The following is a 13,545-nucleotide window of genomic DNA, read 5'->3' as shown; positions in this document are numbered from 1 at the left end:
TCGACCCAGGAATCTCTCGTAACACAGGTGTCCCTGGAGAATGCAGTCAAAATGAACTAATGTAATCTGATTTAACAGTGAATGATTTAATATCTTCTAGACATAGGATATCATATATGATTAACTGATTAACTTAATAACAACTGAAGACGACAAGGATTGAAAATTATGCCTCTCATATACTTACTCAAGATATTATTAAGACTCGAACTGATATAATCATTCAATACTGTTTGTATGGCTTAACGTAGTGCAACATTTTAATGTTGAGTAAAACTTTAAACATTTTTTTTCCCTAGAATAAACTCTTATCAATGTTAACATCCGTTATTAGAATCTCTTATATCACTGAGGACTTAGTTAAAGCAGTTAGCAGTACTGTTAAAGTTGGCTAAGAATACCTTAGAATGTGCCAGGTAGATTATATAATCCAAAATGCGAGAATTTTAAACTTCACAAGGTAGTGTATACTGCGACCTCTTTTGAGAGAAAAATACTGTGAGAACTTGTATGTTACTTTCTTGCGTAGAAACTCTCACTCTAATAAAGTATATACAAAACATAGTAATAACTTGTTATATGCATACGATGATATGTTTACAAATAGGGAATAAAAAAAACGTGATATTGAATGATCTCAAATTTATAAGTTTCAAATATACAGGCTTATTTAAAATTAACTTTACGATTACAAACATTAATAGTTCATGTTTATTAATAAGCAGATGCATGAAAGTGATATCAAAAGATATCTTTGTTTCGTTACATATCTATCATTTTACAGATCACAAGTGCTCAATGTGAGCCTCTTTTGTAACTCAACATACATCAAGTCTGTAGTTAAATTCCTGTCAAACGAGTTGTAACATTTCATGATCGACAGATGCAACGGTCTGTGTAATGCATATCAGAAAATAATTTTAAGGTGGCTGGTAGAAATGGTTGACAGACATTTTCTTCAAAAAAATCCACAGAAAGAAGTCATACGAAATAAGATCAGGGAAACGTGGAGGTCATGAAAGAAGTACTTTTAACTACACGACCAGCACATCCAATCCATTTATGTGGCAGACTTTTATTTAGTTCGCTCGTTATTTTTAAGTGGTCATAAAGTACCGTTTTAATTGGAAGTGTTACATGATACATACATATATATACATACTATATATATTTATACATTTAAATAACTTGCTGAAAGAAAGGGTATTTAAAATCACGTGTTGCATATTAGTACTGTAACATGCAATGTAAGAAACACTGATGATAATTTAACTCAGAAGACAGCATGTAATGTGAAAGTGCTAATATAATCAAATGCAGAATTGTCCTTAGTTCTATGTATTGTGCTTAGAGATTTATTATATCAAGATATAGATACAATTGAAATTATTCCTACGAACTATGTTTCAAGCACATATGTAGTTAATATATTTAGGTTATGTAATTAGATGAATACAGGTATCTTGTAACACTTAGAGGATTATTCTAAGATCCTACAAGCAACAGAATCAACTTATTTCTGGAAGAATTTTGAAGAAAAGACTGAAAGGTTTGAAAGCAATGGCTTTAAGTTACTTAAGCTATCTAAGTGACATTCGACATAAAGCCAGGTAATTTTACAACATTATGATTATATTATTTCTTGAGAACGGTTAACGTAGTCGCTTCGTAACTATACTAGAATCCTGCAATTGACAATTCTCACTGACGTTTCCTTAGTTTCACCAGAAGAATGCTTGGATGGTACCTCTAAACGTATAAGCGTTGCTACACCCACTCTGTAATTCCTTATTTTTCATTATTATTATTTCCAGTGTAATAATTTAAGCATCTGTGTCTGGATCTTTGTTCATAAATAAATAAATGTTATTATCATCGAAAGGTATCAGAAGTTCTAAAAATGTAAAAATGATACCTACCGATTTGACAGAATCTTCCAGTAAATCCAGATCTACATTGGCATATTCCTCTTCTACATTTTCCACCATTTTTGCACTGAGGAATGCATTTATGTTGAATACAACTGTGTCCATCATCTGCTAAACTTGAATATCCGTGGCAAAAGCATACGTAGCCACCAAGGGTATTGCGACAAATGTGATGACAAATGCCAGGTTGTTCCTCACACTCATTTACGTCTGAAAAAGCAATTTTCATGAAAGAATAATGACGTAAATAAAATTTCATGTATTATCCACCAACTACAAATCTTTAAATACGAAGTCTGCTGGAAAAGTTTCTGCAATCATTATGAAAAAAGACATGTGAAATTCTGGAAATAGCTTTATTGCCCTTCAAGTATTCACCTTCAAAATCGATATATTTTTGTACACATTTAAATCAATTTTGAAACCATTTTCTATACTACTACTTGCAGTTGTGCTAGTGTTCCGATATTATTATGAAATTCGAAAGAATAAACATTTCTATATTTAAATTACCTTTGATTGTTTGTTCAAGCCTATACGTTTATTTTTCATAGCAGTTTAAAGAAGTACCTTAGAAACTGCTGTTCGCAATGCGTCAACAGCTGCTTCTGGCGACACAAATCGATTACCATGCAGATTATTTTTCATGTGTGGGAACAAAGAGGTGATAAGATGATAAATCAGGTGAATATGAAGAATGAATAATTAATGTGACATTTTTACTAGAAAAATACAGTAATCAACATGTCTTGAAAGTTTGGTGTGCTGAGTGGGAACTGGCGTTGTCATGGTGAAGTATGATGCAACGATTTAGTTTCGTTTTATGCAATTCATTGATGACCTCTGACAAACAAATTGTTGTGTACCACTCAGTATTTACAATTCTTCGATATTCTATAGCAATGGTTGCCACTTGTCCGGTATAACCAAAGAAACAAGTAATCATTTATTAGGCAACATTCATCAAACGAACAACTGTTGTTGGTTTCGACTCATTTTGAAACGCTCAAAGACTGAATTGCTGTTTAGTTTCAGGTTCGTATGAATATACCCAAGTTTCGTCCCCTATAACGATATAATATACGAAATTTGACTAATCTCGGTTGAATTTTCTGAACATTTCTTTGCATCAACTGATACGAGCCTGTTTTCGAGCTTCAGTCAAGTTGTGTACGATCAAACGATTTGAAAGTTTCCGTACGTTCAGGTGACCTTACAAAATCATATGTATTCCTGTTATGTTAATGTTCAAGGGCACCTGAATCTCATGCTATGTAACATGCCGATCTTTCTCAATCATTTCCCGCAGTAGAGCATCAACATTACTGGCAATAACAGACATGGATGGATGACCTCCACGAAATTTATCACTAAGAAATGTAAGACCACGTTGGAATTCGGAAATCCTATTAGATGGTGCTTCATTTCTAAAAAGCCAATTGAGGTCGCTCGATGCATTGTTTCGGTGTTAAACTACGTTTGAAATCATAAAAAAATCATTACCGGAAAGTGTTCACGAGAAATTTCCATTTTTCACAAAAACTCCTTTTTCAAACTGCTGTGGAAAATTGATGTATCTATGTTTAAATTATATCTGATTGTTTAAGCCTATTAATTTATTCTTCAGAATTTTATAACAGCGGAACACCAATGCTTTGGTTAGTAGTAGTTAGCAGAAACTTTTCGAGGAACGTCGTATGTCTACTTCACTTTTTTCTGCTATAAAGAACTATTCATTTTAAAATTAAGTGCAATCCATCCCATTGAGTTTCTATCACTAATTTAGAAGGTTAAAGAACATCAACTATTTTATAAGATCAAACTAATTAAAATTAAATCACATTGGATTTTGAAGATATAAGCTTCATTACATAAAAATATTCCGTGTACTAAATAGCGACAACGGAGATGGCCATAATATGTCCTAAGCAAGCCATCATATGTCGGTATCCCTAAACAAGCAAACTAATAAACCTAGGGTGAAAAATGCGTCCCTAACACATTAGCTACCGACAACTGTGGTTGATGCTCAAGGTAACGTATTATTCCAATGAAACACTACACGTGCATATCAATTTTCGTGCCGGAATTCCTGGCTGCGGATATTGCAGCAATCATACACTATCCAAATACTGTTCATATTTATTGACAACCAAGCAGTTGTGTACTGTTTGCAAAGAAAAAAATGTCCATTTATGTATCTCATTCCTGTAGCTCATGTGTCATACAACTTTGATAATTATGTTGTACAATATGTACCTTCAGAACACAGTTAAGCTGATGGGGCCTCACGAACGCTGGGTTCGATCCTCCAACTACCCTAGGATTCAATGAGCAAATTTGTACAAAATTGTAAGTTTTATACTGAGGGTTCCAAAAATTTGGTAGAAGTTGAAGAAAAGGTTTAAGCCTCCCTTCTTTCCTGTAGGAGTGTTATTTCGTTAATATGCACCCTTGGTCAAAGGCTCAAGGACAATCTTTGAACGAAATTTCACGTTAATGTGGTTAATGTGCCCAAGAATTTCGAAGGACTAGTAAAAGTTGAAGGAAATGTACAATACCCCTTTTGACCTGTAAACCTTCTTTATTTCCTCTAGGATATATGGGAAATATTTATATACAGAAATTTTAGGTTTACGCCTAATAGTTTCTGAGATGTGAACAACAACAACAACAACAAAAAAAATAAATAAATAAATAAAAAATAAATTTCGTCCCATACAGCCGTATTTAAAAAGAAAATTAAAAAGCTTTATTTACAGCCTAGCTAGAGTGTAAGGAGAACATTTATACAAAATTTCAAGATTGAATACCTAATAGTCTTGGAGAACAAAAATCATTCAAGACTTTCTATCCCCACTCAGAGGGCGCACTTTGAACACTATTGTCTTATCTAGAGCGTAAAGCGTAAGAAGAATATATATTCAAAAATTTCAGTTTCGGATATCTGGTGAACTGCAAAAAACACTCAAGCTCCGTTATCCACCTTTCGTAAAATGCTATTTTATTTAAAGCTTAAAGTGCAAGGAGAATATTTGTGCAAAATTTCAAGGTTCTACAGAAGGCTGTTTCAGCCTTATGGTAGTGAAGTACAGACCCGTGCCCTAGGGCGTAAAACTCCGTTTCCACCAGCGATCATGTTCGATGTGGGAGCCCCTTTGGTGAACGATTGCACGATATCGTAGTTTCCACTGAAGGAGACCTCTATTGAGCGCTGTCTGATCCAATTTCACCCACTCCTTCTTGCACACTTTTCAAAAGCCACCAAGTGTGGTCGGACGACGCTTATTGATGTTCCGTTTGAGGAGGCCGAAAGCACAGAAGTCCACAGGGGATGCATCTGGTGACTTGACGGAGATGTCTCGAAATGGGATAGCCTTTACACCTGTCTCCTGTTCCATGTGTCATGTAGGCCACCGTTCGTTTGGCAGTACGGCTGCTGGCCTTGTCCTGGTGGATGAACACTCTGTCAGTGTCATTGCCATACAAAGCCGGGGCATGTTGGTGAAAGATGGGTTCCAGTACATGCTCTATATAATACGCTGCATTCACCTTGACATTTGATGACACCCGGTGTATCGGAAGTTTTCCTCTTGCACAAAAACCCGTCACTACCATAAATCCCTTTGGAAAACTCTCTTTGCAGGAGCCAACCCACTTTGCATGACCGGTTCCATCACTGTGGCTGTAGTAAATTGCACGCATCTGCTGGGATCCTGTCAAATAGACCCATGCTTCATCTAAGGTGATCACATAACGCCATTTGTCACCTGCCAGGTAACCTTCATACAACCTTTTGCATGCCACTCGCCATTCTGCAATGTGCGTTGGCTTCAGAACATGGACCCGCCGCTTGTGTGCACTTCTGAGTCCCAAATTGTCGCGTATGATTCGGTGTACAGTTGCAGTTGACCGTCCAACACGCCTCGCTATGTCACGTTGGGTGGGTGGATTCTCCTGGGTCACAAACCGGCGGACCTTGGCAATGACATCTTGACTGCGTTGTGAAGCCGGTTGCTTCTTTTGCCCCTTTTGACGACGCATGACAATGGTTTGCTCTGGGTTTGCATTGCGATGGATGGCTGCATTAATTCCCTTATCAGACACTGTGAAACCTTTCTTCTTGCACTGTGTTCTTATTCGGCTATAGCTGTAGCCTATATCAGAAAGTGCTACGATGTAGCCCTCCCAAAAAGAGTCGATTTTCGGCGGCATTCTGCTCACACACGTCTCTCCTCTGCACGGCTTGTACACAAGTGTCTGGCTACTCCGTACTGCGTGTGTCACGTTGCTGACGCGAAACTAGCGCCTCTGGTGGCGACTGCAAATTACTACCATAAGGATGAAACAGCCTTCTGTACTCTTAATAGTTTTGGTGATGTGGCGAACGGCAAAAATCATTCAAGTTCAAAATCGTTTAAATCACCCCTTAGGGACTACACTTAAAAAACTCGTCTTATCTATGGCTTAAACTGAAAGGTAAGCATTTGTATAAAATTTCAAGGTTGTACATCTAATAGTTTAAAATCCGAAAAACGGCAAAAAAACATTCGTCTCCTTATCCTCTCTTAGAGCCTCAAAAAAGCTCGTCTTACCTTCAGCTTGAAATGCAAGAAAAACATCTGCACAAAATTTCACGGTTTTATGCTAATAGTTCCGGAGATCTGGCAAACGGTACGTGTATATTAAAACGTAAATCATGGCCCGTTATCTTTCCTTAGGCATTTCAAAAAATCCCCTTTTATCTACAGCTTAAACTGCAAAGAAAGCATTTGTACAAAATATCAAGGTTGTACGCCTAATTTCGGAGAAGTGACGAATGCCAAAAAATCATTCAAACTCTCTTTATCCACCCTTAAGGGTCTCATTTAAAAAAAAAAAAGTTCGTCTTATGTACAGCTTCAAATTCAAGAAAACATTGACACAAATATTCACGGTTTTATGCCTAATAGTTTCACCGATCTGGCGAACGAAAAAAAAAAAAAATCAAGCCCCGTTATCCCCCTTAGGGGCCGCATTTAAAGCAAATCCGTTTTATATACACCTTAAACTGCAAGGAAAAAGTTGTACAAAATTTCAAGATTGTACTAATAGTTTCGGAAATCTGACGGATGGCAAGAAATCATTCATTCAAGTCCACGTTATCCACCCTTAGAAGCCTTAAAAAAAAAAAAGTAATCATCATTTATTTTATCCGTTCGTCGTCTTACAACGAAATTAAACATGTCAGTTATCAGTGGCATATTTACGATTTTGTTTCGGGGGGGGGGGAGGCTTTGCTAACTTTATTCCTGAAAATGTGAAAATTCTGCAAGATATTTCATTTTCTTTAATATAGTAAATAAAATTTCGGGGGGAGGGGTTACGCCCGGAAGTCCTCCTGTCAGTTATTACATATGGGTTCTTATATAGATTCACTAATTTACTTAATATACGTTTACGAATTATTTTGCACATATTCTTCAATAGAGTAAAAGTTTTGTTCTATCAAGTACTTTTTAAATTTGATTCTAAAGCTATTTACAAAGAACTGTCTTTTATATATGATGGAAGCAGATTGTATAATAGAGTAACTTTGTGAATAACTGATTTATTGTATATATTTGTTCTATGTGCATGCAAGTGAATGTGTTTTTTACTTCTTGTGCTGTACCTGTGAATACAACACAATAACAATAAATTCACTACTATGTTTTTTTCAAATATATTAATATTTCGAACAAATACATTGAGAGAAGAGTCATTATTTTAAGTTCTTTAAAAATATTTCTGCACGGAGAGTTTCATTCTACTCACTTTTAGGCAAATAGTTTTCATTGAATGAAGTACTAGCTGAATTACTTATGAAATATTTAATTCGAATAAATATTTCACGAAATCGGTTAACATATAATTACCTGTTTATGTAAAAAAAAAAAAAAATCTACGTAGTGTATTTTTAAAATCAATTTCTTCATAACATTTGATGATATCCACTTACCTACACTACATATGGGACCAGAAAATCCTGCAGGACATTTACACGCTCCATTAACACATACTCCATTATTCATACAACTCGGTACACACTCAAGTGGTTTGCATGACATCTTATCCGCATTTAAAGTATGATTTGGTGGACATATACACAGGTAACTTCCGTAGGTGTTAATACACTTGTAACTACATTTCATGCTCCTTGGCAGAATAGTACACTCATTTATATCTGTAAATTATAATATATATATATATGACGTATAAGTATTAGGAAACATAATGAATATGCAATCAACCTATTGACAGTGATGTGAATAGTGTCAAGACACTTAGCTCTCAACAGATATTCAACTAATTTGATTTGGGAAACAAAAAAAAAAAACACATACTAACTTGACCTCTTCTCCGGTGGTGGTAGTGGTGATGGTGGTAATAATAATAATAATAATAATAATAATAATAATAATAATAATAATAATAATAATAATAATAATAATAATAATAATAATAATATTTGGTGTAGCCTACTTCCATAATTTATGGGAGTACACTAGACAGGATATCTTTGTTATAAATAGCTTTTTCGCGCATAAACTTTAAAGTCACACGCTTACCGCATATTTAATATACAGACATAAAATGCTGTTTTCTTTATACCCTTTCTACTTCAGGTATGCCATCGGAAAATACCTGTGTGAATTTTCGTATGTGAAACATACTTCAGCGCCCTCTTACGGAGAAAACCTTCCCTTTGCTTTGGAAAAAGAAGTGAATGCCCCCGGCTGTGTTGCCAATATGTCATTCAGTCATATGGTCTTGGAGAATGAAGATCGTAGGCTACTTAGAATGGCTAACAAGAAGTCTGTGAAATAATTCAATGTGGTAATCCTGTCCACATCCAACTATTGACTCGGCCACAGCGACTTGTTCTTCCTCTTTGGAGGAGGGTACGGGAAAACACACATTGACAGCAGCGTCAGCAGGGGCACTCTTAAAATAGAAAGGCTCTAGTCGGATACTGTACAAATCTTAATTTTTCATATTCACGACGTTCATTAGAACGTTCTTTTATAGTTGTCGGATCAATATATTATATAAATACTTACTTTATAAATATTAAAATGGGCTAGTTACGCATCACAGATGTATTTACAAAAATACACTCAACGAAGAAACTCTATATATATATGAATAAAAACAATCAGTTTATAATTTTTCAAAAAATATCAAAAGAAGTCTAAAATTATGGTTATCAATAAGATCCTTTATACTTATGGCATCTATACTTATATATAAAATAATATGAATGTCTGCATATGTCATCAGATTTTTGCAAAGAAAGGAGTGTCCTAGAACCACCAAATTTAGCACACAGATAGATCTTCACTCTATTTAATTCTGTACGAAGCCTTTTTTTTTTTTTTTTTTTTTTTTTAAGATTTTCCGCTCGGGGGAAGGGGGGATTTAAAAATATATGCACGATTCTCGCGGTTTGTAAGAAGGCATTGTGTGTATGCAATCCCAATTACGCCATGGTTATGTGGGCTTACATAACAACAGAGGGTCTATACCGGAGAATAGACTAAAGACTTTTTCCTCTCTTTTAATCGATGTTCTGAATTAAGAGTTGGTAAAGAGGGTACTTAATATTTTTATCCAGTTTTGAATTAAGATCCGATAATGACGGGTGCTTACAGCTAGTGGAAAATAAAATACTATACATCACTGTCATTTCTGTACAGACTTTTGTATGTTATCCAATGTTTTATGACGAAAAATCATTAATTTTTATAATGATACGTATAATGTGCTTTTAAATTTTAAGCTTTATTAAATTTACTCGATTAGTTAGAAAAATCCAACCAATAAGAAAGATTTGCCTATCAAGTACATTGTCCGTTTATTAAGCCAATTAGGGATGCTCTCGAGTCGAGACATGTCTCGAATCTCGACTCGACTCGACTCGAATTCGAGTCGAGATTCGAGTCGAGACACACTTTGTTAAATTCAAGACGAGTCGAGACAAACGTATTTCTCGACTCGAATTTTCGAGTCGAGACGGCTCTTAAAAATCTCGACTCGACTCGAATGTCTCGAAAATCTTTCTATAATTTTTAATATTATTTTGAAGAAAGTATTCACTCAGAAACAGCCTTGAAACCAATTTCAGCTTTTATTCCTTTAGAAAGGTGCAGAACGCATAAAATTAATAGTTAATCTTTAAAGATCAAGATTTAATTTTCAGCTCAATTCAGTTAATTAGAACTAATAGTTAATGTCGTTGTATTTGGTTGTACTGTAAATATAATGATAATAATAATAATAATTGATTATCTAGTTTGTATAAAACTATTATCCGTAGTCTAAATCTAGTTTGTATAAAACTATTGCGATAGAGTGAACTTCATAAATTCTCTGAATGAGCAGTTGGTAGTCTATAGTAATTTAGCATAGTTATAATTATTGTGTTTTCGTTCCCATGAACGCAATAGGGTTACGTAACTTCTGGATTATTCGCTTGTCCAACTATTCTCAGGCTTTAATATGTTGCAGCATATCACGAGCTACGGATAATATATAATGTAACATTTGTTGTACATCACATATTATGATACGAGACTATTTTACATAGTATATCTTATCTAATATAAATAAAATAAAGAGTTTGTTTGTGTGTTTGTCTGTCTGTCTGTGCGACCTGGGGACCAGACGAGTGGACCGAGAGTTCCCAAAATTTGGTCACGGGTACCTTAGTCCAGGCCCCAGATCAAGACGAAGCGTTTTTTTTTTTAAATTTCGAACCAGGGGAGTCTCGGGGGGGACGTTTACTGGGACCGACCTGGGGACCAGACAAGTTGCCGAGAGTTACCAAATTTTGGTCACGGATACCTTGGTCCAGGTCCCAGTCTAAGGCGAAGCGTTTTTGTCAAAATTGGAACCAGGGGGTCTCAGGGGGGCGTTTAGCGAGACATGTAGTAAAAGTAATCCGAATTGATCGACATTAGTGTCAAATCCATAGTTTTCACGGTCGCTGAGATCAATGGTGACACTTCCATCAGCGATGACTTGCAAATTCAGCTACTACTGTATGCGGGCCGGGTGTCAGCGGGTGAGGAATACCGAGACATGTATAAATAGCCCATATTGATTGATACTAGTGTCAAATCCTTAGTTTTCGCGGTCACTGAAATGAATGGTGATACTTCCACAGGTGCTGACTTCCAAATACAGCCCCCATGCGAAGAATGGGTATATTAAGCTAGTATTACAATAAATGGACTGCTTGGATGCCAAGAACTAGTACAGATAAGTACCATCCACTTCTATGAATAGGTATTTTTTAAAAGGATTTTTGTAAACACTAAGTTATAAAACAATGAACTACATACAGTAGTTATGGTTTTGGTTCCCAACATAAAAGAAATATGGATTGTTCATGAGATATTGAACTTCAACTTTCACTCCTGGAAAATTTCAATTTTGGAGTTAGGCCACTTGGCATCAAAGCAGTTCACTGTAAGATAAATACATTCCGCACATTAGTAACATAGTTGTTCAGGGGCCTTCGATTTCCATCCTCTCAGATGAAAGCTGAATGATTGCTTGATACATGCTGACTATATAGGAGAAATAGTGTATTAAGTTTTCGAGCTTTGGTGCGTATCCGTATTTACACTCTGATATAACTTTAAGTTCACACTCAAATCGAGCTAATTGTTTAATGTATTTCGAAAGCTTTTGTTTTTATGCAGCTCATTAAGGAAAATCTATTTCATAATCGTAACATTTATGTACTAAGAAACTATGAACGTAAAGTGGACTCGACCTAGCCCCGTGGCCGCTGTGACTCAGTGGCACAGCTCTCACCCTTGGTGTGTGAGGACTCTGATTCTGTGTGTGTGTGTGAACTCCGCGGCTAGTGTATGCGTACAGAGTCGGAAGCGGTATGTATTGTTTATACTACTTACAACGTTACCCCCCACATAAAATATAAATTCACCCTTTCTCCCTTCTCTTTTTCGAATACAATGAACCGACTCCTTTGCTGAAGAACGATGCTAAAAGAAAATTGAAACATCTGTGTCTAAACTTTCTTTGAAGCGCAGTCTTTTGTATTTGTAAGGTTTTGCGAGTGTTTTCGAGATAGCCAAATTTTTACCATGGACTCCTGCTGCGAACTGACCGTGAGTAAACACCCGATCTCGCTGTGCTCAATTTCTCTCGCACACGTGAAATGGGTTTGTTGTTTCCAAAACAAATAGGAAGTTACCTTGTGCTTTTGCATTTCTGCACGCACACAGGTACCATTGTTGTTTTAATGATCAGAAGAAATATCAAAACCATCCGATATATATGATACAAAACAGCTAACAGTGGGAGGCAAAGATAAAAGTAGGCCTATACCAAGTTTTCCGCGTGGTACCATTATGGAGAATAAATATTTGATAAAGTCACGTAGATGCGCTTAAACCTATTCCATCTGTCCTTATAATTTTTCTGGTCTCATCAATTTCTCAGGAGAATACGTACAACATATGTCCAAATTCCATATACTCTTTCTAAACTAATGAGTAAACTCATTAAGAACACCAACTGATATCAATAAACAGGAAAGAAAACAATACTTTATACTTCTATCATTTGGTACACATCTCTATGAAGCACAGCTTGTTTCTTTTTGAAATAGCTCCTTCGTGTCACAGCTGTGGTTAGTTTTGTTTTGTGTTAGGATGAAAGAGAGAAATGCAACATTTGCTTCGAGGTGAAGTTATATATATTATTAAGAGGAGCGGTGATAAGCGAGGTTTAACAAAGAGTGCCTTTCGGATGCACAATTTAACGGGTAGTTGCAGTCCGTGTTGAGAATCGAACCAAAGCTATGTAAGACATGTTAATATTGAGCTCTTTTGTGGTAAAAGTGAACTTCAGAAACACACAAAAGACTTGAAACATCAAGCTAATGTAAAGCAATTGAAAAATAGCCTACCTATCGCTGCATCTTTTTTGTGGCTAGAAACATGCAGTGTGTAGCAACAAGAATCGTGTTACGGACTTTTTTTTCGAACATAACATTCCCTTCCACGCCATAAAAGACAATATAATGTTTGTTAAAAGAAAGTGCACATAATATTTTTAAATTTTGTTTGTGATCCTATCATGCATAATTATAAATAATGCCTTTCATACTACGAGAATGAGTTCAACTATACGTCATGGCCCCTCTAAAGCGGGGCCGCGGTGGCTCAGTGGTAGATCGTTCACCTCTGGTGCTTGGGGACCCTGGTTCGATCCCAGCTCGTACCAAGTGAACTTTGTGGTGGACAAACACCGTGTGCGGGGGTTTCCTCGGGGTTCTTCCGTTCCTCCCACTTTCTTCATTCCACGATTTCACTAATTTCTCATCATCACCCCTCTCCTTTAGCCTAACCGGCATAATCGTGGGACGTAAAACTCAAAGATTTCACTTCATTTTTTCCCTTGAAAGCGATATCTTTCAGAATTATTTATTGTTAGATATTGTAAATTTACGGTATCTATTTTAGTGGACGGGAAATTTTGCATCTAATCGGATAATTTCATGGCTTCTAACAGGAATTCGCAGTTACGAAATTTGCATCACTGTCTTTTGAAAGGATGCCTA

The 13,545-nt window shown here is 35.9% G+C and overlaps 1 protein-coding gene across 4 annotated transcripts in view; it reads right to left on the bottom strand.

Moving 5' to 3' along the window:
* The window catches only part of LOC145695183 (uncharacterized), a 203,868-nt gene that overhangs the window by 37,034 nt on the left and 153,289 nt on the right, over nt 1-13,545 (bottom strand). For all 4 annotated transcript variants that reach the window (XM_081772153.1, XM_081772152.1, XM_081772150.1 and 1 more), the window contains exons 7-8: nt 7,909-8,133; nt 1,920-2,138 (exon numbers count right to left, since the gene is read on the bottom strand). In XM_081772153.1, the coding sequence (XP_081628279.1) occupies nt 1,920-2,138; nt 7,909-8,133 (444 nt within the window). The remainder of the gene's footprint in view (nt 1-1,919; nt 2,139-7,908; nt 8,134-13,545) is intronic.

This window comes from Thermobia domestica, chromosome 9 (assembly GCF_964235325.1).
Source record: "Thermobia domestica chromosome 9, izTheDome1.hap1.1, whole genome shotgun sequence".
Taxonomy (NCBI): domain Eukaryota; kingdom Metazoa; phylum Arthropoda; class Insecta; order Zygentoma; family Lepismatidae; genus Thermobia; species Thermobia domestica.
This window is presented reverse-complemented; position numbering and strand designations above follow the sequence as displayed.